General features: G+C 37.4%; 3 protein-coding genes across 3 annotated transcripts; 1 reads left to right on the top strand and 2 right to left on the bottom strand.

Annotated features, from left to right (window-relative positions):
• Positions 1-10: 10 nt before the first annotated feature.
• On the top strand, positions 11-8793 carry ddah2 (DDAH family member 2, ADMA-independent). Its single transcript, XM_007575869.2, has 6 exons — positions 11-203; positions 819-1266; positions 2932-3120; positions 5240-5359; positions 6497-6640; positions 8077-8793. Exons 2-6 carry the CDS (start codon positions 967-969, stop codon positions 8194-8196), a joined length of 873 nt encoding a protein of 290 aa, XP_007575931.1. The 5' UTR covers positions 11-203; positions 819-966; the 3' UTR covers positions 8197-8793.
• A 1094-nt stretch (positions 8794-9887) lies between these two features.
• rps5 (ribosomal protein S5) lies at positions 9888-14133 on the bottom strand. Its single transcript, XM_007575868.2, has 6 exons — positions 14040-14133; positions 12680-12783; positions 12228-12437; positions 10449-10577; positions 10098-10196; positions 9888-10003 (listed from the first exon to the last, which is right to left on the bottom strand). Coding segments are annotated over exons 1-6 (612 nt in total). The 5' UTR covers positions 14041-14133; the 3' UTR covers positions 9888-9934.
• A 547-nt stretch (positions 14134-14680) lies between these two features.
• Positions 14681-25586, bottom strand: ppt2b (palmitoyl-protein thioesterase 2b). Its single transcript, XM_007575867.2, has 8 exons — positions 25098-25586; positions 24012-24165; positions 23352-23447; positions 22129-22236; positions 21479-21562; positions 20658-20742; positions 20341-20395; positions 14681-19142 (listed from the first exon to the last, which is right to left on the bottom strand). Exons 1-8 carry the CDS (start codon positions 25275-25277, stop codon positions 18999-19001), a joined length of 906 nt encoding a protein of 301 aa, XP_007575929.1. The 5' UTR covers positions 25278-25586; the 3' UTR covers positions 14681-18998.
• Positions 25587-26573: the final 987 nt, after the last annotated feature.

The raw sequence follows: 26573 nt of genomic DNA, 5'->3' as shown, positions 1-26573 counted from the left end.
TAATGTTTACATTTCGGGTTAACTAGTCGCCTTATTTTGAAAAACTCAACCGGAAGTCCTCACATCCACAGTCGCTTTCTTGACTCTCCGGTTGGTCAGCAGAGAAAAAGGGATCCAGCGAGTAACGGGAGCAGAGCTGGCGTGGAAATTAAATTAAACTGGAAAAAACACAGCAGAAGGCATAAAAAACACACTTAAAGCAGGTGAGCAGGCGTGGATTTTGAGTTTTATCTGTAATCTGACCCGGTTGTGGCGCTGGTTTCCTCTCCCCTGTTGTTTTGGAAAGATGTGGAACATCATCAGAAGTGTTTGGAAAGATCTGCTGAACTGTTGGGGCGGCGCGGCTTTACGCTGATTCCTGCAGCCGGGTAAACCCAAACAAAAAGGGGATTAAAATGATAAAAACATGAACTCTGCTAACGATGCGCTCATATTTTAATGCAACTCTGACCTAGATTGAAGGGGGAGAATGTTAATTTAAGCATTTAAAAGTATTCCTGAGATGTTTGATGTGTTGCTCTGTCCTAAAAATACTTGGATTTTAAATTGGAGCACTTGTTGCTTTAGTTTTAAAGAAAACATCCTGTATGGAGGGGGACCCGCTCCCTCTCTGCAGGCTCTCTGTGGGGGACTGCTGTGACTTACAGGAAAGATGATAAAAGGCCAATTGTCCCACATCTGGTGAAAAGCTGCAGCAAATCCCAGTCTTATCAAATATTCCAGCGCTAAACAATGCCAGCTTGTTTTCACGTTCAAATCTTTAGCTACAAGTGTATTTTTCTGCCCTGAATGCTAATGTGCTCGTCTTCCTCTCTTAGGTCTGCTTGGATTAGATAATCGATGAAGAAGCCAACCAGGATGAGGATCTCTGCTTAAACATCCCCACTTCCTCTTCCTTGTGTTTGGACGGAGAAAACCCACTTTAGTTTTTTCCCCCTTGCAGAGCAGAAGCATTGAGCTGCAGTCATGGCGAACATGTGCCCTTATGGCCGTTTCACCCACGCCGTGGTGCGAGGCATCCCAGAGACCTTTGGGAAAACAGCTGGAGAGGGCCGTGAGAACGGGGAGGTCACGGTGGACCAGGCCAAAGCCCAGCGGCAGTTCGGCTGCCTGACCGGGGCGCTGAGGCAGAAGGTGGGCCTGCAGCTGATCGAAATCCCCCCCGACCCTGAGCTGCCGGAGAGCTGGAGGGTAGAGGACGTGGCGGTGATCCAGGGGGACACGGCGCTCATCACCAGACCGTTCAAGCAGCAGAGACGCAGTGAGGTAATGCAGCACACGAGGGAATCCTTCAGTGGGGCTCAGAGACGTGGGACTGTTTCAGGAAAGTGAAGCTGCAGGGCCGGCCCAAGCCATACGCTAGTTGAACAGCTTCCTGCTGCTGCTGGGGTTCTGACTAAAACCAGGAAGATGGAGCACATCACCCAAAAACACTACACTACAAAAACACAAAATCTTACCAAGTATCTTTGGTTTCGTTTCTAGTGCAAATATCTTAGCACACTTGAAATAAGACAAAACTAACTTAAAAGTGCCTTTACAGCAAGACACCGGGGAACAAACTTCATTCATCCCTATTTTTAGAAATGTATGAGATCAGCTGTGCAGCGTTATTAGTAATACTTTATCTGCTTGACCAAAGCCTGATTTGAGGTGCAGCAGTTCAGCTTCACCCTCTGCATTCCTCAAATAATAAGTAATCTGACGTCTTTCAGGATTTGTCATTTTATCATTTTGCTAATATTTCCAGAAATTGCAACATGAAACTCTGCTACATAAAAAGCTGAAGTGGGTTATTAAAAAAAATCTGATTGTGAAATATCTTGATTCACAGCTGGTTTTAAAAGAAAATTATTCATTCTACTTGTATTGATGGATTAGAGTTGTGGCTTTATTTCCCCTTGTGTTGAAATTTCTGGGTGACACGCTGCAAAAACACAAAACTTACCAAGTAATTTTAGTCTAGTTTCAAGTTCAAATATCTTACTACACGTGAAATAAGACAAAACTAACTTAAAAGTAACTTTTCAACAAGCTTTTTTAAAGTAAATAATTCCTTAATATTGATGAAAAAGTTCTAGTTCCACTGGGGCCGTTACCTAGCAACACCAGCCAAGCCCACCCTGTAACCTAGCGACCACGTTCTAGTTCCACTGGCTGATTGTTTCACTAAAAACATGGGAAAATATCTTGTTATAAGTCTAATAATCTGTTCTATTTGAAAATGTAGGCAGAGAATGGAAAAATATTTGGATTTCCAGACTTTTATTTTGTTTTTACATTTAATACGATTTCTATTTATCCATCCACCCTCGCTCCATATGTTGCTACAGCTATTCTTCGGTCTTTAAAAGCTGACCACTGGAGAAATGTTGTTTAAAAACACAGACGTAAGTGTACTGAAGTACAAATTTGTTTAATAACTCTTCACCGGTACAGCACACTTGAAGAGCTTTATAAGTTTGGTCAACATGTAAAAGCTTTAGTTTGATTTTACATGTTGACCAAACTTAGTACAATTACGAGTAAAACAACCAATGTAAAATAAATAATAAAGAAATTGAAATAGACAAAAGCAATAGGTTGACTACCTTAGTTGAACATAAAAATAAACTACAACAGACTTTCTTTCAAGTGGTTCAGAAAGTATTAGGAATTCTAACTGTAATGTAAAATAAATAATAAAGCATGATGTCGCATAGAATTAGATTGAATAGATCTGCTCTTGTGTATCAGTCACTCAATGTAAAGTTTTAGCTGAAAAGTTTAAGTTAAAATTCAGTTAGTTAATAGAGAATACCCTTAAAGGAGCAGCATGTTGTGTTCAGTGCCATCTAGTGTCGATTTTAAGAACTGCAACCCTTTGGCAGGTGAGTTAATTTGCAGTTTAACAGTGGGTCGTTTCCTGTACCCATTTCTCCTCTTCCTCAGGCGGACGCGGTGAGGAGGGTGATGTCAGAGCTCAACCTGACCGTGGTTGAGATGGGCGATGAACAAGGCGACTCTGGTGGCGCCACGCTGGAGGGCAGCGACGTCCTGTTCACAGGGAGGGAGTTCTTCGTGGGGATTTCCTCCCACACCAACCGCAGAGGAGCCGAGGTGCTGGCAGACACCTTCAGGGTAAGGAGCAGCAGAGAGAAGCCGGTTGGAACTTGGTGAGAAGTAGATGGATGATCGATGGAGGAGCGCTGCGTTCAGGGACCTGACCGTCTGGGGGAGTCTGGAGAAGTTTAGGAGAATTTAAGGCAAGAAAAACAGGAATATTTATATTCCCTGGGTTTGTCTAAAGATTCAATCCATCTGTCCGTCCGTCTGATTTTTGATTTTCTCTCGTCTTTTTAAACCTTTTTTTTTCTGCTTTCTGAGGACTGAACTTTCAGATCATTTGCTGTGAATAATTTAAAATCCAGGCACTTCTACTGTTTTTCTCCAGCTTCCTAATTTGTTCAACCCCCTAAATAATCTAGTGTTATATTCAGAAACAGATTATTTAATGTTTAAATTGTTAAAAACAGAAATCTGTCATGAAGCGTTTGTCACTAACACACCTGCCTGGATCCAGGCTGATGTTTTAAAGTTCTTTAAACTCCTGGAGTTTAAAGCTCTTTCAGAGAAGTTGGAGGAAGTGAAAAGTGATAAATTACCACATTTGTGCGTTGCGGTGGAGGCCGGGTCGCTGCCAGGACTGTAAACAGAGCCGCTGCCAAAGTGAGCAGGTGGTCATTTGCTTTATTGCATTTTGGGAATTCTTGTCTGTGAGCGGTGATGAATGAGGTCGCCTCATTCCTGGGATAATGAAGGACCGCACGCTGCCCTCCCTCCGGACTGATGAGAACCAACATTAGGATTGATTTTCCCCACTTCTGCTGAGTGCATCTCTCTCTCTGTCTCTCTCTCTTTCTCTCTCACACACACACACACATGGTTTTATGGATGCTGTTTGGGTGGACGGTGTTTGTGCGCTCTGGGCGGGGGATTTAACAGGAAGCGTTTGTCGTCCTCATATGTTTTCTCCTTAAGAGGAATTTGACCCAGTTTTCATTCTTCTTTTGTTTCTTTCTTTCTGAAAACATGGGTGGAAATCTTGATTAAAATCTGATTTTTATGAAGATTTTAATAAAGAGTCAGCTGGAATATTTGTCATCTCAAAGTTACGGCTGACTCTGAACTCGTCCAATGAAAAGCAAAGCAGTGTCTTTGTAGCATTTAGCGCCATTAGCTGCAACATAAACCAAACTTCATGTTCATTTCCTTTGTTTGGCTCCATGGATCCTTCTGACTCTGGAAAAGATTTAAATTTGATTTTAGTGACTCAAGATCTGAGGAAAACTGAACAACAAGATAAAATGTGGAATTCATTTTTCATTTAATTCTTTCTTCATCCTTTTTTGTTTCCTTCTTCGTTTCCTTGTTCCTTCCTTCGTTTCATCCTTTATTTTTTGTTCGTCTTCTTTCCTTCATTCCTTACTTCCCTTGTTCCTTTTGTCCTTTCTTTTCTTCATGTTCGTTTGTTCTTTCCTTTTTTGTTCCCTTGCTCCTTTCCCCATTCATTCCTTCTTTCTCTCCGTACTTCTTATTTTTTGTTTCCTTCATTCCTTACTTGATTCCCTCGTTCCTTTTGTCCTTTATTTCTCTTGTTCCTTTCATTCCTCCTTCCTTTCTTTTGTTTCCTTCATTCCTTACTTACTTCCCTTGTTCATTAGTTTTTTCCTACCTTCCTTCTTTTCTTTTTCCTTATTCCTTTCATCCTTTTCTCCTCGTTTCCTTCCTTTTGTTCTTTTCATCCTTTTTTGTTTTCTTGCTCCATTAGTTTTTTCTTTTCATCCTTCATTTCCTCTGTTTCCTTGTTTCTTTCTTCTTTTATTTTCATTCCTCCTCTTTCTCCGTTTTGTTGTTTCTCTGTATGAAGGACTAGGGAAGAAAAGGAGGAAGGACTTAGTACTTGGATCAAATTACTCGGCACTAAGTGACTCAGTATTCAGAGCTTTTGGGTCCAGACTCAGGAAACCCGCCCAGAACCGTAGTTCTGTCTGGAACCTGTCCGTAGTTCTGAACAGATTCTGGGCGGAAGGAGCAACTCCCACAAGGATGGAAACATTAAACTTTTATGTGTTTCTCAATAAAAGCTTTTTATAATTCATGAACCGGTTAACGTTGACTGAACTGTGGATCGGTGAGATTTGTTAAAATAAAACTCGGGTCTCAAAACGTCCATCTTTAAATTTTCTGATCTGTTCAGGACTTTGCTGTGTCCACCGTCCCGGTCTGCGGCGGCGCCAGACTGAAGAACTTCTGCTCCATGGGCGGACCGGACACCATCATCATCAGCAACGGCGACGGCGCCAAGAAGACCCTCAGGGTGAGAGCGCACCGTTTCCTCTTTCCCTCTCACATGCTGGATCTTTGTAACGTTTTGATTTGTGAATGTAAAATCTATACTGCAAAAACACTCAATCTTATTTTTGTCTAGTTTCTAGTGTAAATATCTTAGTTCTGTCTTATTTGAAATGTACTAACTTACAAGTAACTTTTCTGCAAGAAGTAGAGGCTTGTTTTAAGTAATAATTCCTTATTATTGATTTTAAGAAATTATTTGTTCCATTGGCAGATTATTAAACTTATCGAGACATTTTCCCATCTTATACGTGAAATAATCTGCCAAAGGAACTAGTACTTTTTCATCTTTATTAAAGAATTATTGACTTAAAACAAGCTCCTATATTTTTGTGAAAATGTACTTGTAAATTAGTTTTGTCTTGTTTCAAGTGTAGTAAGATATTTACACTAGAAACTAGACAAAAAATACTTGGCAAGACTTTTTGTTTTTGTAGTGTGCATTAAAAAGACGCCTTCAGTCGGGTTTGAACTGAGTTTTTTTTTAAAAGGTGACATATTGTGTCCATTTTTTCTGATAATGATATTTTAGCTGTTTTAGGGCGTTTTGTCACTTTAAATCCAAATAATCTTCTGCTGGCCACGCCCCCAACTCAACGTTTAAACTCACACCTGAAAGTGGCATCAAACAGATCCCCAAATTATACAACTGTACATGTATAAAGTGGTTTAAGTCAACAACAAAACACTTTTCTTTACCAGCAGCCGTCGTACAGTGTATGCACTGTACGATTTCATTCCTCCTAAAACCAGCAGACCAAATGTGCTGGAGCTCCACTTGGGTTGCTAGGCGACGGGCTGGGGTTGCTAGGCGACGGGGAGTTCCTGCTGATTTGTTACATTCTGAAAGTCTTTGAAACTACTAATTTTTCAGGTAATGAAAAACATTAACTTTTTTTTTTTTTTTTTTTAATCACCTTAGTGTTTTTAGCACTTAGGTTGTTTTTGGGAACAAATGAAAGAACAAAAATGTGCAAAATGTGAATTTAAGAATAAAAGAAAAGCATAATTAACCTGTAACGTGTTCCAAGCAGTCAGTGTTTTTTTTCATTATTTTATTTGGTAAGCTGAGGTTTCGTGTGTGTAATTGTGTTGGTTTTAGATGATGGAGCAGCTGACCGATCACCACTACGACGTTCTCACCGTCCCAGAGGAATCTGCGGCTAACTGCATCTACGTTAGAGGCCCGTCCAAACGGGACTTCCTGCTGCACCGGCCCGCTGAGGAGTGTCCTGACAGCGTCTCTGTGAGTTCACCACTTCTTTGTTACAAATTAGATCCATTAAGGTGGAAAATGACTTCCAACTGTCCTGAAATATTTAAAATACTTTCCTAGGATTGTAAATTTCAAAATGTTGAATATAAAACTTTTGGGGCGTTTTTACTGTTTTTTTAGCTTAAAAACAGAATTTAAAAAATAAAGTACAAATATTTATGAGGACATTAAGTTCTTAAAGGGCCGGTTGTGCTAAAATGTATTGATAATCCTGATAAATGGTTAGAACTGTCTCTGCATTTGATAAGTTATTCTTAAAATTAAATAATATTGAACGTCTTTTCACATCAATCAGACCTTCCAGAATTTCACTTTTTAATTATTATTTTTTTTTTTGCAATAAGAATCAAAACTTTTCTGGTCCTAATTTAGAAAAATTTGCAAAAAATGTTGCAATATGATAACGTTATTACTCTGAAATAACAGTAGCAGTAAACTACACTGCCACCTGGAGGTGGGAGTTGGCATCACTTAAAGCCAATGTTTTTGACCATTTTTCTGAAAAATATTTCAATAAACTCCGTCATGCACAAGCATAGTAAAATGACGCAATTTGTTGATTTTACGTTAATTTCCAAGTCCCCAATTAAACTGGAAGTATTGACTGATGTAATTTGTCAGTAAACGGATAAAAAATGGTTTGATTTGATTAATAACACAGTATTTAACCACACAGCTGCTAACAGCCATGTTAAAAACGGTGCTGCAAAAACACCTTACACCACACTGCAAAAATATACTGTCTTAGCAAGTATTTTTTTTTATCTAGTTTCTATTACAAAAATCTTACTACACTTGAAATAAAACAAAACTAACTTACAAGTAACTATATATCAGCAATATATAGAAGCTTGTATTAACTCAGTAACTCCTTAATATTGATGAAAAAGTTCTAGTTTCATTGGCAGATAAATTTACTTGTAAAAGCACAATTCCCCAATGTTATAAGTTAAACAATCTAGTATTTTTTCGTTTCAATTAATTTTTTTCTTAAAACAAGCCTTTATGTCTTCTTTATAAGTTATTTTTAAGTTAGTTTCTCATTTCAAGTGTATTACGATATTTGCACTATAAACTAGACAAAAACAATACTTGCTACGATAGCATATTTTTACAGTGTGGCGGGCCAGATTTGGCCCCTGGGCCTTATGTTTGACACATGTGGGTTAAGTGGTCCTCAGCCTGAGATAGCTTGAGAAACCCTGGACTAAAGTAAAATCCTGATTTAGCAATAAGCAGATGCCGAAGTCCAACCAAGTTTCCGATCTTGAACTAGTGTCATGCCAGTGATTCATTTGAACCACTCTGCTTTCCAGCAGCCGTTATCCCCCTCCTCCTGCATTAGCCTGAGCCAGTTATGACTCTGTAACTGGATGAGTGAATCGTTTCCTGTCGGCTCTCTGCAGGCCTTCCAGAAGCTGCCGGACTACACCCTGCTGCCGACGGCCTGCAGTGAAGCATCCAAGCTGGGAGCGTCTCTGTCCTCGCTCTGCCTGCTCGTCAACAGAAAGCACACGTATTTCTGAGGACGCTGCTGCCGTCACATAATCAAGCAGCATTTTATGCTGGTGGCTCATTAGTCACGGCCCACAAAGTAAAAACAGTGTTTAATAATAATGGTTTCAGGACACAGAGGTGGTGCAGCTGCTCCCCCTGCTGAAAGTTCAGCTACTCTCTGTTCTTGTCGTTTCATTTTACAGTAAAGGGAAAAAAAAGCTACTTTTCTGCAGGTTTGGCACAAGTGTGAAGAAACCCAGATGGTTTAGTGAATTTTTTATACTTGCAGTGTTATATTTTTAATCAAGCACAAGATCTAAACCACTTTAAAACAAAAACTAAAGCAAATTATAACCGTTTACAGATAATCTAAATAAAAAGTTAATTGAAGTATTCAATTAATCTTGAAACATTTAATCTTAAACGGTTTGACAGAATGAACAAGTTTAATTTTCTAATCACTGTCCTTTAAGGTGCACCTGTAAAATCTGAAACAACTAATCTGTATTTCAATTGTTACAAAGTTTAGTCTTAGTTTAGTGAAATACACCTAGCTGCTCAATGAGGATTTTAGCTTCCTAGAATATAAATTTGTAGTTGTGGAAATAAAGTCTAACTTTTACCGACTCCAGTATTCATTTATTTTATTTTTTATTTTATAAAAACTATTTTAATAGTCAATTTAAGTCGTTTTTATTAATTTTTAATTCTATGGTAAATACAAGCACCAAAAACGATCAATATTAGAAACAAAGATCGGGCTTTTCCAAACTGATCTCTTTACTTTACTCTTCAATCGCCTAACCGATAAACGGTCAATTTCCTAAAATCCAGCGTTTTCTCATATAAAGCTATTGGACCGTCTTTCCATAACAAACGTTATCCTTGCTTTTTTCCGTCATGCTTTCCCCACATCACGTTACATTTTTCTGCTCTTATCCGCTTTTATGTCGACACATCTTCGCTTTCGTAGCACATACGTAATTTTTATTAAATTGTCTCTGATCTTCCGTGCAGCTCAGTTGAAGGTTGGAGTAATAACTTAAGGAGCTGATAGAGTGTTTACATTTCAAATCAGAGCCGCATAAAGCATATTTTCCGTCCTACACGGGACTGTTTGGACCGTTACGCTCTCCAGTTCTAGCAAGGCCGCCATTTTTGATTCCATACCAACGGCTCAAGGATGAGCAGCGGCGCCCTCTGCTGGATGGCGGCTAAACTACAGCACTAAAATTACGTAAAAGCGGACATTCCAGGTTGATTGGAACTAATTTTAATCTAATAAACCATTAATTGATAATCAGTGATTAAAACTTTTTTGCAGACAAATAAGATAATTATAAAACAAATTCGCTTTAACAGAAGTTTGATTCAGTTTAGCTCCTAGAAGTGGACAGTTTTATTTAAATTGATGTAAAAAAAACAAAAAATCTAACATTTTTTACATTTTCTTTGATATTTTTTCAAAGATAATTAAATATCAGTAAATCTGATTAAATGCAGTTACTATGTGAAGTTTAAAATCACATTAAGTGGCATCCTGAAGAAACCCTTTTTCAAACAGAAATGTTTTATGCAGGCACAGCCATAGTTACCTAAAAAAAGTAGTAATAAATATTTTGTAAATTTTAATCGTTTTAACATTAGTACCTAAAAAATATTAGCTTAACTCCAATCAAAACACTCACTATTAGCTTAACTCCAATCAAAACACTCACTATTTGAAATTTCCCCAAATTTATTTGTTTTGTCAGAAAGCGAACATGTTTAACGGTTGGACTTGGCGACTCTCTCCAACTCGTCCTTCTTCTTGATGGCGTAGGAGTTAGAAGAACCCTGAAGACGCAATAGAAAAAGGAAAGTTCAGAACATCTGAGGCAGAAAGACACAAAGCAGGCTGAATATGGTCCAATTTTAAGCTTTGGGTCACCTTGGCTGCGTTGATCAGCTCATCAGCCAAACACTCAGCGATGGTCTTGATGTTCCTGAAAGCAGCTTCTCTTGCTCCTGTGCACAACAGCCAGATGGCCTGCAGACAGCAGAAAGTTTCAGATTAAAGGCCTGAGGGAGACACGGGTTGGTTTCAGTGGAGTTAAAACACGAGGCGGCAGCGTGTGTCTGAGTTGGTGATTGACTGGGTCACAAATGGACTGCAGCCAATGAATAAGCAAAGACATTTTCTCTGCGAGCGCTCTAGCACACCGGGACAACGGATCATATCCAGACGTGACTCTAGCCTCACTTTCCATGGATTTAAAAAAGAAAAGGTTTAACTTTTCACCTGGTTGACTCTGCGGAGGGGCGACACGTCCACGGCCTGCCTCCTGACGGTACCGGCACGACCGATACGGGTGGAGTCCTCACGAGGTCCACTGTTGATGATGGCGTTGACCAACACCTGGAGAGGATTCTGGGAGCAAATATGGAAACAGATTTTAAATACAACCTGGAGGAAACATCGACCAAACCCTCAGATGCTTTTTCACACCTCCTCTTAGTTTGTTCTGTACAAGTTAAAGAAAATATTTTGTATGACGGCAAAATATGAGCCTTTATAGCGTGATTCAATCTTTTTCTTTTTGCCTTCAAGCTGCATCATTTCTGCAGAGACCAGGCTAAGATACAACCTGCATCACATTCGCTTTCCTCTGCCAACGTCTCCACTAACATTTAAAATCACTTAAGATGCAGATGGATAGAAATGCAAATAAACCATTTATTTTCAAGAATTGCCGTTTCTGGAGTCAAATATTACATTTTACCCAAAATTTCAGCCAATTTTTACATAAATATGTGCAAAAATTTAATGCCTAAATTTAATGGAGAAGATTAAACAGTGAAGCAACTTATTTTAATTTAGAACAAATATTTTTCCACACACATAAAACCTGGACATCTGTGAAACCAAATCAGTCAGTTTTGCCTATTTTCATTTATAAAGTCTGACTTATAAAAGTATCTAAAATTTGTTATTCAGTATTGATCGGAAATTGGAGTCAAACTTGATGCAAGTATTTTTCATTTTGGAGAGTTATAGAAAGTGAATATTTCTACTTCCATAAATCTTTCATTTTCCCCTGCTAAGATAAAAGTGGCATCAAATAATAAAAAAATTAATTCATCTGCCCACTTGTTTCTTTTAGTCTGTTTCCCAGGTTCCATATTTAATGATCAAAAATTTGAGCTTTTCAATTTGGAAAAGTGACTCAAAAACTGACAACTTTAGAAAATGATAGAAAAAACATTTAGGAAAACAAGACAAAGGATGACAGGATGGACTGATGAATGATGGAGGGATTGATGGATGCTTTTTTATTTAATTTTAAATGCATTGTGCTTTTAGTGGTTAAACTGAAATCCCTCAATTTTCAAATGTCAAGTAGAAAACTAAGCAGTTTGTCAAAGGAAAAGTATTTCACTATAAATTTAAGAAACTTTCACCAATCAGGCTTTAAATAAACAACCTGGAAATAATCAATAAAGGAATGACACCAAACTAAAAACTAAAGCCTAGAAATACAAATCTTTCTGTACAACAGTTTCCTTTAGTACTCATCCAGACATTTAACTTGTTTAACCCAAATTTTCTGATTCTTTTGAAAATGTTAAAACATTAATGAGTTTTGGAAACAATAAATGGCAGAGAGATGCAGGAGATGCAAAGAGTAAATTTGATGGATTTTATCATATTTGACATTAAAGTTAACACACTGAACAGATAATGTCTGGAAATATTTTTTTTTTTTAGTTTTTCCATGCTCATCCAGACAGAGAACATATATTTATATCCAGACTGAAGGACCCCTGTGATGAATTGGCATTAAAAACATGAAAGTGGAGCAAAAGAAAGAAAACATTGCTCCGTGAAATACCAGATCTGAACCACGTAAATCCAGTCGGCTCTCACCAGACTGAGACACACAGTAGATCGACTAATATTTATAAATCAAAGACTAATATTAGATCATAGAAACACTTCACTGCTTTAATCTCAAACTACAGGACAAAACACCATTAAACCCAGAATCATCTGGTCATTTTTGGCTTTATGAAAAAGTACCTCTCCAGTCAGCAGGTGGATGATCTCGAAGGCGTGCTTGACGATGCGCACGGTCATCAGCTTCTTGCCGTTGTTGCGTCCGTGCATCATCATGGAGTTGGTCAGACGCTCCACGATGGGACACTGGGCCTTCCTGAAACGCTTGGCGGCGTAACGTCCTCCAGAGTGTGGCAGGTACTTGGCATACTTCTCTTTTACAGCAATGTAATCCTGCAGCAAACAGAGATGCCTTTAAAAGCTGCAGCTCATTCAAACATGTGTAGCATCGTGCGGGTGGGCGGTGTATCTCAGCTGGTGGTTGGCTGGGCCACGAGAGACTACAGCCAATGAATAGGCAGAGATCTGTTCTTCTACGAGAGCTCTAGCACGCCAGGGCAACTGGCGGATACCCAGACGTGACTCTAGCCTCGCTTACGGCGACGTTAGCTGATGAGTGACGTTCTGACGGCTACCTGCAGGGAGATGTCGTTGATCTGGACGTCATCGGTGCTCCACTTGCCAAAGAGCTTGATCTCTGGGGTCTCGGCCACAGCTGGGGCAGTCTCCCAGTCAGTCACTGAGGACGCAGAGAAAATTTCACTTTAAAGACACAAAACTGCACCATGCTTTTAAATAATACGGTTCCTACTACCGTCATGAGAAAATTCAACATCGAATAGTTGCAAATCCCCTTTAGATACATTAAAAAGTATAAATAAATTGCCAAGAATTTGTTAAGATATTTTTAGTCATCATGGTTTGAATATGAAGTCTGCAAAAAACAGATTGCAGGAAGAAAGAACAGCGAATGGATGGACTATCAGGACAAATTGGTTGTAGACTTAAAAATATATAAGGACAAACAAAAAGACTGATGGATGGGCAGAAGAATATATACATTATCTCATAAGATGTAAATAGATTTTAAGATGTGGAAACTATTTGAGTTGTGTTTAATACAGCACAACTCCATAAGTGTGGAATAAAAAATTAAAACTCTAACAAGTCAAATGCCATACAAAAATATTACTACAGAGATTTTAAACAAATGTAGGGTAGTAAATCAAATAAAATGTTTGTTTTGCTACACTTTTTAATTTATTTAAAACAACATTTAAGAGATTTGCGGATGTAAAATTCACCCTGCAGTACTAAGAAAAACCTTTAAAAAACAATAGATGCACATGATTCTTGGTTAGGAAACAAATCAAAGAATCATCGAAATAATTTATTAAGAAAATAATGAATCGAAGAAGAGAAATGGTCAATAAAGTCATAAAAATCAGCTTCATTAGATTTCTCTCCAGTATTACCAACAGACTTTTAAAGATGAACACAAAAGACACTGTATGTAAACAAGACAATCCTTCAAATTGCTTTAATTTCAACAGATCGGACCTCATGTTGAGTCTGAATCCCTAAAAGCTAAACAGATTTCAGAAGAAGGCCGCAGCAGAAGCCCGTTTAACTTTCACAACTAACGCGTTAAAAATGTCCAAAACGTGCTGAGGTTTGTTATAATAAGCGAGTGTTTTTGTCTCATAACTAAACAGCAATAACGTTAGAACAAGTGTACGTAAAAAATTTGATAAAATAGTGAACTAAATGTGACGTCCACAAGCCAGAACGGCTCAACGTGCCGCAGACACATGTGCTAACAGATTAGCCACATGCTAAAGCGGAACGGTCAAGATAAATAAAACCGCCGTCAGGGAACATTCTCCCATTCTGAGTTAATGAATCGATGAATGCTGCTCAGAAATGCCATTAAATGTTGGTTTCGACTTGTTATTGTGGCAAAGAAAACAAAAATAAATTGAATTCTTTACTCACTTGTATCTGCCGCTCCGAACCACACTTCTCTGAGACGGAAAAGGGCCTTTCCGTGGCGCCGCGGACGGATATCCGGTGATGAGGTAGCAAAGCATGATGGGAAATGTTGTTTTTTAATACATATATTTATACGATCTTAAATCTGAGAGAAAAACTATTTGCCATCAGTCACAGGGATTTAAATACAGCGATGTATATTTATGAATTTAATCAATACATATTTTTTAAAATAAATTGTTAGTGTTTTACAGAAATAAATACATTTTTACTTAAATAAATTTTATTCACATATTTTAATAAATATTGAGAAATGCACTTTTGGAATATATTAAATTTTATTTCATATGGAAAATATAAACACCAATTAATTTTGCTTAATAAAATAACATGGAACCTAATTTTAACAGGTAAGACTTATTTTAATAAGTTTTTAATATTTCCTGTTTTTATAGGCGATGGCTTCATGCAATATATGATTTTCCATTAAATCACAAAATTAATTTTTTTTAAATAATATTACATGTGAATGATCATTCTTCCAGTTTATCCATCAGTTTTCTTTTGCTTACAGATTCAGAAGATAAATGGACAAAGACAAAACAAACCAACTTGTATGTTCAAACAAATTTATTGAGAAAATGTCAGCTTTTAGTTTATTTTTATTTGCAGGACAAACACTGTAGAAACTTCCAAAATAGTCATTCTAGTTTTAAAAAGGTTCCTTATTTACAGTAACTGGTTGTAAAAGCAGAACAACTGAAAACAGAGGGCGTCCCTTCGTACACATTAGTTATGGGTTTCTTGTAATAAATGACAAAACACAAACAATAACTAAACATTTAAGCAGCTTGAAAACATTTAAAAGCAACCCTTGTTTACGAGTTCCCTTCTCGCTTCATGTTTCGATAATTCACTTCCTGTCTCCACACATTAACAAACACATTTCCGTTTCCCTTCTTCTGATAAATATACATGAATAAAACATGTTGCAGAATTAGCAAACATATAAATGTAACCAGTTTTGGAAAAACAAATTAATCCCTTTTCTACTAAATATGAAAACCAGTGAAAAGCCTGAGCCATCTAAATGTGATGGAGGGTAACAAATACCACATATACAGTTGTGATCAGACATTTATGCACTAATCACTCTTCATGGACATTAATGCATCAGTTTAGGGTCTAATGGTTTACTTGAACCACTTTGTCTCAGTGGATTGGTGTTAAAGCTTCAGTGTTTGTTACAAAAAGATGCACAAGATTGGATTTATTGTGAATTTTCTGCAATTTACACAGGATCAAAGTTATAAAGGGTCAAATATATACATATATCTCCAGAAATTGGATTAATAAATGTCCTTTGGCAAGATGAACATCCATGTTTTAACTCTTTTCACAGAGTTCATTTAAATTTGTTGATTTGATGAGGCCTTACATACACAATTTAAAAGTCTGACTTTTATTTTTTTTTATGTCAGAGTTTTCATAATATTGCCATTTTATTCTCTTAATATTGTGGCTTTATTCTGGTATTATTAAGACTTTATTCTCCAATTATTTCAACTTTATTGTCATATAACTTATTCTTTTAACAACATGACTTTATTCTTGTCATTAAAAGTATAAATTCTTAGCTGGAGCCTAACCTTTTGTTGTAGAGTTGATCTGAATTCAAAATAGAAATAAACAGAAGCTGGAAAACTTGCTTGCCAAATAAGATGGCCGCCTTGGGCGCACTGACATCACTCTGAAGAAGTGCATGGTGAACAAAATTAGATCAATAAAATCAATTTATCGCCCAGTCCTACTGGAAATAAACCAGTCTAAATTGATTCTACCAATTCTGCCAAAGAGAACAGACAAATAGCCAACAGGAAGTTATTTTAGAAGCTTCTTGAAGTCAGTTCATCTCCAACTTGCCTAAACTTGTGCATCCATTTGTTTTGGTTTTTTATGTGTTGTTTCCATTGCATCTTATTCAGATAAACGACCCTTGGATTCCCAAGAGAAGATTGTAGATGTCTGACCAGAACTGTAAGCTTTTGGTGGATCAGTAACTCATCACTACCTGACTGGCCACTTTGCACTACTTTACCTATATAATGTAGTATGGTTTTTTAATATATATATATATATTTTTTAGCACCGTCACTGGAGGCAGTGTGTCAAAGCACTTTGGACATGAAACACTGAGGCATGTAGGGAAAAAACAAAACAAAACATTTAAGGCTTAATCCACTAAAGCGGGAGGAGAACATGTCTAGAGTACTGCATGAATCTGAGGAAAAACTGATACTGGTGATCAGATCTTTCATGCACTCTGATAATAAAAGGTTAATAAATGTCTGAATCTGGTTAAACATGATATAAATGTCTGCACTAGATGAGCAGGACAGTAATCATCTGTACAGGACGACAGCAGGTCGCTCAGGCACGGTCGGGTTTGCATGGTGTCGTTGAGATAAGCTAATATAGCACATTACTGTCCACAACAACAAAATGGCTGTTGACCCTTTACACGTGACGTCACGCTCTCCAGAACTCCGCTCACTCCGCCATGACGGACGTCAAAACAACCAACGCGCTCCTGTAAAGCTAGTCTAAAAACAGACATCTGTAGCCTAATATTACGTCTGTTTAGTTGATTTCATTTTAAAATGGTCACAGGGCGCTGCACCAAACTTGTCGTAACGTTTAATGAGGAAAGATGGCGGCGATATATCGCAGCCGTCAATCATAACGACTAGCAGCTGTTAATGATGACTGACCGCTCTCGGCGTGATCGCGGATTTGCAGCGAACACTTTTTTTTTTACAAGGTAAGAAGATTAACGCTCATTTACTTTATAAGTAAGTATGATTACACACATCAAATATCGCATTATGGATAAGTTACGCGTCTAACAGTTGGTAACCATGGAGACAATGCCGCACCGTCATGTAGCCTAGCATGTACGGGAAAAAACTTGTTAGCATCTCGTCTTTTGTACGTTTTTGATGTTGCTCCGGTTAAAGGGGAACCGCATATTACGACACAGCGACAAAAATCATGGGGTGTGAATTCAGGCAAAGTCGGTAATTAGATCAACACCACAGGAGGAATGAGGTGCAAGTCGGTTTCTAAGCTAGCTGCTTCAAACTTTTGTAAACATCGTCGTCCATGAGCCCCAACCAGGTGAGTTGTTCACAGACAAATTGACCCGAACAATTAGAAACCATGAATAAACTGACAAAAACATCTTTGGAAAACAACTTCAGTCGCTCCGTTCAATACTCCTGTCCGTCACTTCCGACGTCCGTCATGGCGCCTTGAATGATTTAGTGACGTAGTAGAAAAGGGTCAACACTTACTAAAAAGGTGCAAACATCAGCTGGAAGGGTCATAAAAGCTCTTAATCTTTTAAAGGCAGGCTGCACAGGATGTATAAATACAAATTTATAACTTGTGGTGGGAATTTGTCACTTCCTCCCACAGTTCAGTCAGAATCTGCTGAGTGGTTTTATCTGTAACTCCATAAATTAGACTTAACAGGAGGCAGGGAATGGAGCTTTTTGTTCTTTACAGCAACTGTTTGTTTGTGCAGGTTCAAAAACACCTCCATTGTCGTATTATATTTGATATTTTTTAACAATATCTGAACTAAAATGGTCATTTCAGAGTTTAATTTGTAGAAATGACCAGATACGTAGCTGGGATAGTCCTTTATAGTCCAATTTAGTTTCATTTAATCCCTTAAATTTCCAACGTTGTTCTGAATTTTAGGATAAATCTTATAGATTTACAAGGGGAGACCCATTTCATGACAAAACAACAATAATTTCATAATGCACATCAAAACCATGCATGAACTTAAACTTCATAGTTTACTTTTTTCACAAATCTCAATCTTGCTATTTTTCTGAGACATCAAATCCCTTTAAATGATTTAACTAAAAAAAGAAACTAATTTAGCACATAAAGTTATGGGTTTTGTTCATCTGTGACAACACATTTGAAAGTTAGCACTTAAAAGTTTAATATTATGGAGCTACTGTTATAAGCATCCTCTCTTGCAAAGCCACTGGAGGTATGAAAATGAGTCATTTTAGTCATGTCAAGTCTGAAGGAAGTCAATAAAAACCTTAAGAAAATGGTAATTAGCTACAAAATTGTGACTGGTCTATACATTTTTAAACTGCCAATAAAACCTGATTCCAATGCAGGAAAGTAGAACAAAATCAAAATGTTTCGCAAATCAAGCATTTTTTTTATGGCAAAACCTTTAAATAATAAAACAAAACAACTTTCCTGAACTGAATTCAGCCTTCCTGTTACCTGCTGAAAACCTCGCTCTCTTTTCCAGTCTGAAAGAACTGAAGAAACGCCTTGACAGCGTTTAGAAAATGGTTACATTTAAAATGCCTTCAGGTTTAACAAAAGAGGTGAATTTTGGGTTTTCTTAACTCGGTAACAGCGTTTACTCCGAAGAGTGATGAACTCTTTCGATTATGGATCATCTTTCAGCTCATCCCTGCTCTGACCATTAATTTGGACCCACTTTCTGTGGGTTTACAACTTTTTGAAGTCAACAGAAAAAAATTAAATGTCAGAAAAAAAATATTTTTGAATTTTACATGTAAAATTAGAAATTTGGGTGTTTTCTTTTTTGCACTTTGTTTTAAAGGGAAGTAAAAAGTTGCCTGCAGTATCTTGAAAAGAAAGTTCTCTTCTTATCACTGGAGCCTTACCAGGACAGCAAACAAATACATTTACAACTTCTTTAAATATGATGATAAATAAAGATTTCTCATTTGCAAAAGCAAACACCTATGGAGAAAGAAGAGATAAATCCTGCAACCGCTGTTTGATACCTGATTCAAAACGGTCAGTTATCAGAGATTCCTGGATTTTAAGATGATATGAGCTTAATAAACAGCAGGATATGTGTGTGTGTGTGTGCGTGGGGGTGTGTGTGTGTGGCTACACCAGCCACTTCTCGATGCACGTGTGGAACACCGTCTCATTCGAATGCCACCAGACGTGCTTGACGCCCGGAACGGTGCAGAAGAACAGGTCGCCGCGGGCCGCCAGCGACTTCAGGCCAAAAACGTCTCTCAGATACAGCTGCAGGAGGAAAACGGAGGTTTTACTGCACGTCTTCACAGTCAGAAACTTCACAAACCTCCAGACGTTTTTGACTGCAGGATAGAAGAAACCGCTCCGCTCTACAACTTGGTTTAGGTCTCTTTAAAAAGACTTCTATGCACAATCTGCTTTTAAAGTCAAGATAGTAAGAAAGTGCACTCTCATTTTAACATTATAAAAATAATTTGACAGTTAAAGCTAAAGAAAATATGTAAATCATGTCATTACTTATTAAAACAGAGGAAAAATGGGAACGATGTATGAAAAATTTAAGAAAACTCCTCAATTAGCAGCCTTTAGAACCACATCAAGCGGCAATAACTTGTTCATCAGGTTCCTTTACAACACATGTGTCAAACTCGAGGCTCCGGGGCCAAATCTGGCCCGCCGCAGCTTTTTATGTGGCCCTCCGGACTCCAGATTTTCACAAATCTACAAAATTCACAGAAAATCAAAAAATCTCCACATTTATTCTGATTTTACTGCAGATTTTCAGAAAATTTGTCAAAAACATTCAGCCTTACTGGATGTCAAGTTATAGTCCGTAATTGATACGGTGAATAATAATACATCATATTTAACGTCATACATTAGCACAAATGTCATAAAACTTCCTTTCTAAATTGGCACCACAAAATCTGTGATTGTGATTGCAAACAAACACTAAAACCATCAAAAGTCCTGGAGGAACAGCTACTTATTTATATTTTAATAGTTTAATTGGTTTTATCAATACATTCTGGCACAACCGGCCCTTTAAGAACATTCAGATTTTTGATGTGAACTAAAATTAAACTGAGTTTTCAGCTCTGCTTTAGGAGATCCCTTTGTTATTTGGACGAACCATTCTGCAACACTTGGTATACAGCAAATAAATCCTTGACTTATTAGCTTCTAGGGTTCAAAACAGTCCCAGATCATCACTCCTCCTCCACCATGCTCCACAGCTTCTGTATTTGTTTCCTCCAAATGCAGTCTAGTGTTAAATGGCGAAATATGACAAAAAGAAAACATGCACCTCTGCAAACCTTTTTATTCCTCCCAAACAAGCTCAGTCCCTCCAGGAAGTTCCACATAATTAGAATATTTTCTTTGTACTTTATTTTGATAAACAATGCACACAAATGAATTTTGCGTTTTACTTGACAAATTAATTTTGCGTCTGATTTCTACTCACATCCTGGTGCTGGATCTCGATGACCGTCTCGTTGTCGTCATAAAATCCAAACTGACTGTAAAACATGAGAGACGGAGAGCGTGAGCATCACATGAGAATCAGCAGATCTCAGGAAAACCCCGTCATAAGAAAGAAACACTGTGTGAACTGAGCGCAAACCATTGTTATGACCCTGGGAAAATATAAAACCTTCAGAGATTTGATGTATTTGCTTGGAAAACATGAGGAGAGAAGAAGCACCAGGTTCTGCTTTTTCTAACCTTCCACTAGAAATCATCTCTGTGTTGTTTCTCGAACCAGCTGAGCTGTGAACTCACCTGGACTGCCAAGGGGTGATGACGCCGTCGTCCGGGCCTCCAATCAGAACCAGCTTCTGGATCTTCAGGAAGTTCTCTTTCCATTCTGAAGGAGGAAGTTTGACTCATTTAACAAAGAAACATGTGACGAGGCCCCAGGTTCATGAATTTCCATTTGCATGATTTCTCTTTTTTTTTCTACCAAAAACTGGACGATAAAAGTCCAAAAAGTCTCAACTAGTTTCTGTTGTTTTGTTTATTTATTTTGGATATTTAAAATGTCTCCCAGTTCCAGTTTTATATTTCCATTAGAATTTAAAGTTTATTGATCTTTGAGATTGTTTTCTTGCTTTATTATGCCGTTACCGTATTTTCCGTACTATGGGCGCACTGGATTATTAATGGTCTATTTTTGAGCTTTTTTTCATAAAGCAAACTGAACTATAAGGTGCATTAAGCAAAGCAAAGTCAAAGCACAATAAGTATCACTGACTACAGTAACTGTAATGTAACTAAAACATTTTGACAAAGCATAGTGAGCGCTTTGCGGTCAGTCAGCACAACCAGAATTAATTCATATTAATTCACTAGAGGGTGCTGTTTTACTCCAGAACCATATTTAAGGCGCTCCGGATTACGTCGCTTTTTCATATAGTTAAAGGCTTTTAAGTGGGCCTTATAATCCGGAAAATACTGCACCATTATTGTTATTATTGTTGTTTATCACAATAACTTCTGGGACAATTTATTGTCCAGCAAAATTTGTTATGGAGACAGGCCCATACACAAGTAAGAGTAGCACTACTTCAACTTATTTTTACATAAATAAACCCGTCTCTAACCTGTTGAATTTGGGTTTGGTCTCTCGCTGTTAATCAAAGCCAGGTAGTCGCTGGTGTTCACATACAGGTCTCTGTGGTGGGGGTCTGGAGACAGAAAGACAGAAACAAGTTACATCCACGAGATTTTAGGAGAAAGTTTAGGAGGGATGAGAATGTCACAAAATGCCCTGAGAGCAGCACTACTTCAACAAATCTTTACTAAAGTAAAAAGTATCCATCCAAGAAATTACTCAAGAGTAAGAAAAAAGTACTGAGTAACTGATCAAATGATCAATCGCTTAATATTTAAAAATTTCATCATCAGACGGACCAAAATATAAAGTTAAGTGAAAATTGTGGTATTTTAAAAGGACGAAAATGAAAATAATTCATATGAGTAAGAAAACAAAACAAAACTAGGAAATAATTTTTTGTCCAAATCAGTTTCTTTCAATAAAAAAACTAATGAAACCTTAGTAAAAACTGCAGGTCTGTGTCTGTGTCTGGTAAATCTTTGGTTAAAACATGTTAGTTTTTCGTTCAGTGCGAAGAAAATCCAGAGATTTTATTCAACAAAATGATTCAAGTAAAAGTAAGAAGTACAGCATTTGTTTTCTTCAAAAGTTACTCAAGTAACTGTAACTGAGTAAAAGTAACTAGTTACTACGCACCGTTCCAGTAGTTGCAGATGGAAACCCTCTGGCCGAACGCTGTGTAACAGAGGTGGTACAGGTTTGACTTCACAAACTGGGGGAAGAGATACTTCAGGTAGTCTGTATCTGAGAGGAAACGAGGAGCAGACGATCCAGGGTTTAATCAGAGGAAGGCAGAAAACCCAGATTATACTCAGTGTCGAAGCAGCACTACTTCAAAAAATGTTTTCACTCCAGAAAAAGTAAAACGTGGCTGTCCAAGTAATTACTCCAGTAAGAGTGAAAAAGTATTTGGTAAAAAAGGGTAACTGATCAAAACATCAATCATTTAATATTTAAAAATTACATTCTAATGAATCAAAATATAAAGATAAGTGGACATTTTGGTATTTTAAGGAACGAAATAACGAAATCGGCCAAACGAAAAAAATTTCCAAATCAGTTTCTTTCAATATAAACCTTATGAAACTTTAAACAAAAACTACAGCTGTGTGTCTGTTTTTTATTTACAACATGTTTGTTCTCCATTCAGTGAAGTTACATATTGTAGGAACTTTACCCAAATAATTCATCATATGCTTATGCAGATAAAAGTAGCAATGACGGCGTAGTTAAAATACTCTTAAAATAACTTTATTTTTCCAGAAAAGCTGCTTAAGCAAATGTAACTAGTTACTACCCAACTCTGGATTTAATAAACTCACAAACCTGTGAAATGGAAAATGTTACAATGTGCTCCTCACCCTTTAGATAGAGTCTGATGAGATCATGTGACTGCGTGATCTTATCATGAGGTCAAGCTGCTCTCCTATAGATTTCTACAGTACCATATGACAGCAGGGGACGTCATTGATCCTGAAGACCAGCTAAGTGTTTCTCCCCCAACCCAGGACTTATCTGGCCCCTTTATCATGAAAGAACAACCTCCTTTCCTTAACAATAGACAAAGGAACAGACCATCTGTGTTGGGCTCCACAGAATCCCTGGTGCATAACGATCAGGGATTCACACCTATTGTCTAATCAAGTCTCTCTTCTCTGACCAGAACCTATAGAAGGAAACCAGATCCACTATTGCTCAGAGCAGACTGACAGACTCCTTTGACTCTGTATTTCTGGTCTCACCTTGCAAGGTTTTAATACATTTCTTATTTCTTCTCATCCAGACTCTTGTTAAAGTAACTTCTTCCATGACACCTGTGACATTTGTAGTTATCACTTTTATATTAACGTCGCACACACCTCCATATTGCCCAGCCTGAGGCGCAGACAGAGAGATGAATGAGTGAACATTGTGGTCGGGCAGAATGGAAAGGATCCCTCTGCAAACGAGTCCACCTAAAGTAACAAGAAAAGGAAAAACATTTACCTAATTTATTCATTAGATATAATTCACAATCAGCAAATTAACAGGAAAAACATCAGTCTTTCTGTAAGGAGTCTGTAATTTACAAGCTTCCCTTCGTGAAATTGAACGACATAAATTTAGAAACTACAGATGAAATTCTAATGTAATTAAAAAACACCAAAATAAATTAGAGAAACTTAAAATATAAACAGAAAAAATGACATTTAAGACTCAAAACTTAGACAAACACTTTTAGTAAAAGAAATCAAATTCCAATTCCTGCATGCTTGTTTCTAAAAATGCTTTTCTGAGAAAAACACCTCATAAGAAAATTTGCAAAAAGTCTAAAGGTCTAATCTGCTCCTGCATGTCTGTGATCGCTGCTGATCGTTGGGAGTTTCCATCAGAAATCCCAAACGTCATAAAAAATGCATCCAGCAATAAGCACTGACAGAGACTCCCACAGATTACAGTCAACTGTTTATGCAAGATCAATTCTGCTGCCCAGGTCGCGTACCAGCACTTTATCATCTGCAGTTCAGGAATGCACTCACCTTGAGAGTAGCAGATGAAATGAACTCCATCTGCAGCGTTTTGCATTATTGGGTAAATGGCTGCCTTGAATCCCTCCACCTGCTTCCACATGGACTCCAGGCTGGCACCTCTGTCAAAAAGGTCGATGACCGTCACATTGGTCCCGGGATGAGACTGCAGGACAGAAACAAAGCTTCGTTTTGGGTTGGAAGGCACTTGAGGAAATGTTGTGGAAGTTAAGGCGAAGTGCAGCAGAAAAAAGGTTATATTTAGTTGGTTTTCTGGTTTCAGTTTGCAGCTACAGAGTAGGAAAAAAAGAGGAAGTACAGGCTGAAACCTTTTTGGTTTCATAAAATGCCCACAAAATTTCCTTTTTTTAACCATTTCCACATTTCCAGGTTGAGAGTTTATAAATGTCTGCAATGATGTAATATAAACTTATGAAAACACACAGGACAGAGCACATTTCATTGCCTTAACAACAATCTACATTTAAGTTCATTTACCTAAACACACAAACTGTTCCAACTAGTTTATTTCTTCAATTACTGACTTAGGTATATCTACATTCTTCTTTTAATTAAATTTTTATACACTAGTATTTCAAATTACTGTTTTACACTTTGCGTTTTGTGTTTTTTTATGCTACTGTAATATTAATTTCCCTGTCTTTAGGCAATTAGGTCAAAAATAACTTTTAAAGAAAACAAATGAAATAAGAGATCAAATAAAGAAAAAAGGACATCAATAACACATGCAAGAGAACTTAGAAGGAAAAAGAAAAATTAAAACAAAAAAAGTCCAAACAAAACAATGATAGGTGTGCAGCATTTATCGGATCTCTTTGTATAACTTTTTGGGCCACTTTACACCAGCCAGAATAATCTGTTTTTAAATGCAGTATTGATGCTCTGATACTGAATAAATAGCAACATTTTAAACAATTATTACACTTTTAAAAGCTACAAATTACCACTTGTAAAGTAATAAAGTAATAATTTAAACAATACATGCTATACATATTGTCACATGTGGTAAATTTAATCTTCGAGGCATGCAGAATGTAAAGAGGATAACTAATTTTGTCGTCATTTTTAGCCACTCACCTCATTAATGAACCGCTGTAAGTTCTTAAAATCGTCTGAACTGTCGAACAATCCGTGGACGATGATCACCGGCTTGTATCCGACCACCGCAGCCCAGAGACACGCACCGAGCAGCGGCCACATCAGCCCGGCCGCCCCGCTGACTCTCCTCCTGCTTCTAGCAAATGATGGCCCCGCCATTGAAACTTAGACCTATTAAAACCCCCTAAAATAATTAACTATGCATAAATAAGGACGCGTTGGGTAAAAGCAAAATAAAAAATATTGATGTTTAGCTAATGTTGAGGTCTCATCTTGAAGTTCGTTTCGTGTCCAGCTGCGGTCCAGATAAACACACAGTTAGTTTCCCTTTATGTATCTCATTTAACACGCAGTCTGTCCTCACATTCACATAAATAACAGCTGATGAAACATTCAGCGGCCGATCGACTTTCCTCATCTGTTTGTTCCGGTTTTAAATTAAAGGTGAAACGGCCGCTGCGAACGTCACTTCCGGCTTCGACTCGTCCAATCAGCGCGAAGCGAAGCGACTCCTCCCCCATTTTGCTGCATCAGGTGGAGTTTCGATGTAAACAAAGCACTTTATGCTGACCAATTTAACACGTTTCTGTCCGCATTCACATTTAAATCGTACTTTTAAAATCTTTTTTAATAGTCTTAGGGCCAATAACAGGTATCACTAACACGATTCAGGTAAAAACTGTTTCCCTACAGGAAATAATTTACTATTAGGTCGAATCAAATTCTGTAACTCAAATCCTCCATGTATCTTCAAATTCGTTTGAATGCTGATGCTGAACATCACTGAACAGGTGATTTGATGTACAAATCAAATCCTGGATGAGCCATAACATGTTGCAGCTGAACAGAAGCAAACAGAAGTTATAATCTTTGGATTATTAGAGCTAGAAACTGGTAATGAGGCGAGAAATGTGGGTGTGGTGATTGACTCAGACCTGAACCTGCAGAGCCACATAAAGACTGTTACAAAGTCAGCCTTCTTTCACCTCTACCACAAATCTTAAACAAACTTACAGAGGATAGCTGAAACACTGAGTTCATTTAAATCAAGGCTAAAGTTTCCAATGATGTAAGAGGAACATTGATCAGCATATTATATATGATTCTGATGATATTTGACAAAAAGTAATAGTACACTAAACAGATTTTATTTTAATAAAGTTTAATTTTTGTAGAAAAGTAATCTGTAAATCATTGTTGATCCAAAAATATAAACAAGGTGTTGAACAGTTTCTGTATTATATATTTTCTTAAGCTGTTCTTTTGGGTTTATTGCTCTTTTTTCTTTTTTTTTAACATTTGGCAGCATAGGTTGGGCAATATTTGATAATTTTAGCAAAGTGTAATCATTGAAAACAGGAACATTGTTAATAAAAATATCAAATTAATCGTAAACTTGCTTCAGTTCTGAATTGTGGGTCAAAGGGTCGCAAACATTCCACTATTAATTTACCT

This window comes from Poecilia formosa, unplaced genomic scaffold (assembly GCF_000485575.1).
Source record: "Poecilia formosa unplaced genomic scaffold, Poecilia_formosa-5.1.2 Scaffold391, whole genome shotgun sequence".
NCBI classification, from domain to species: domain Eukaryota; kingdom Metazoa; phylum Chordata; class Actinopteri; order Cyprinodontiformes; family Poeciliidae; genus Poecilia; species Poecilia formosa.
This window is presented reverse-complemented; position numbering and strand designations above follow the sequence as displayed.

Coding starts and splice junctions, on each gene's coding strand:
- ddah2 (XM_007575869.2), top strand. CDS start 967: ATGGCGAACATGTGCCCTTATGGCCGTTTCACCCACGCCGTGGTGCGA. Junction 3,121..5,239: donor TGCTGGCAGACACCTTCAGG/GTAAGGAGCAGC, acceptor TGATCTGTTCAG/GACTTTGCTGTGTCCACCGT. Junction 5,360..6,496: donor GCGCCAAGAAGACCCTCAGG/GTGAGAGCGCAC, acceptor TGTTGGTTTTAG/ATGATGGAGCAGCTGACCGA.
- rps5 (XM_007575868.2), bottom strand. Junction 10,197..10,448: donor CCCTCCGCAGAGTCAACCAG/GTGAAAAGTTAA, acceptor TGCTGTCTGCAG/GCCATCTGGCTGTTGTGCAC. Junction 10,004..10,097: donor AGCTGATCAACGCAGCCAAG/GTGACCCAAAGC, acceptor TTGCGTCTTCAG/GGTTCTTCTAACTCCTACGC.
- ppt2b (XM_007575867.2), bottom strand. CDS start 25,277: ATGGCGGGGCCATCATTTGCTAGAAGCAGGAGGAGAGTCAGCGGGGCG. Junction 24,166..25,097: donor TACAGCGGTTCATTAATGAG/GTGAGTGGCTAA, acceptor TCTGTCCTGCAG/TCTCATCCCGGGACCAATGT. Junction 23,448..24,011: donor TTTCATCTGCTACTCTCAAG/GTGAGTGCATTC, acceptor TTGTTACTTTAG/GTGGACTCGTTTGCAGAGGG.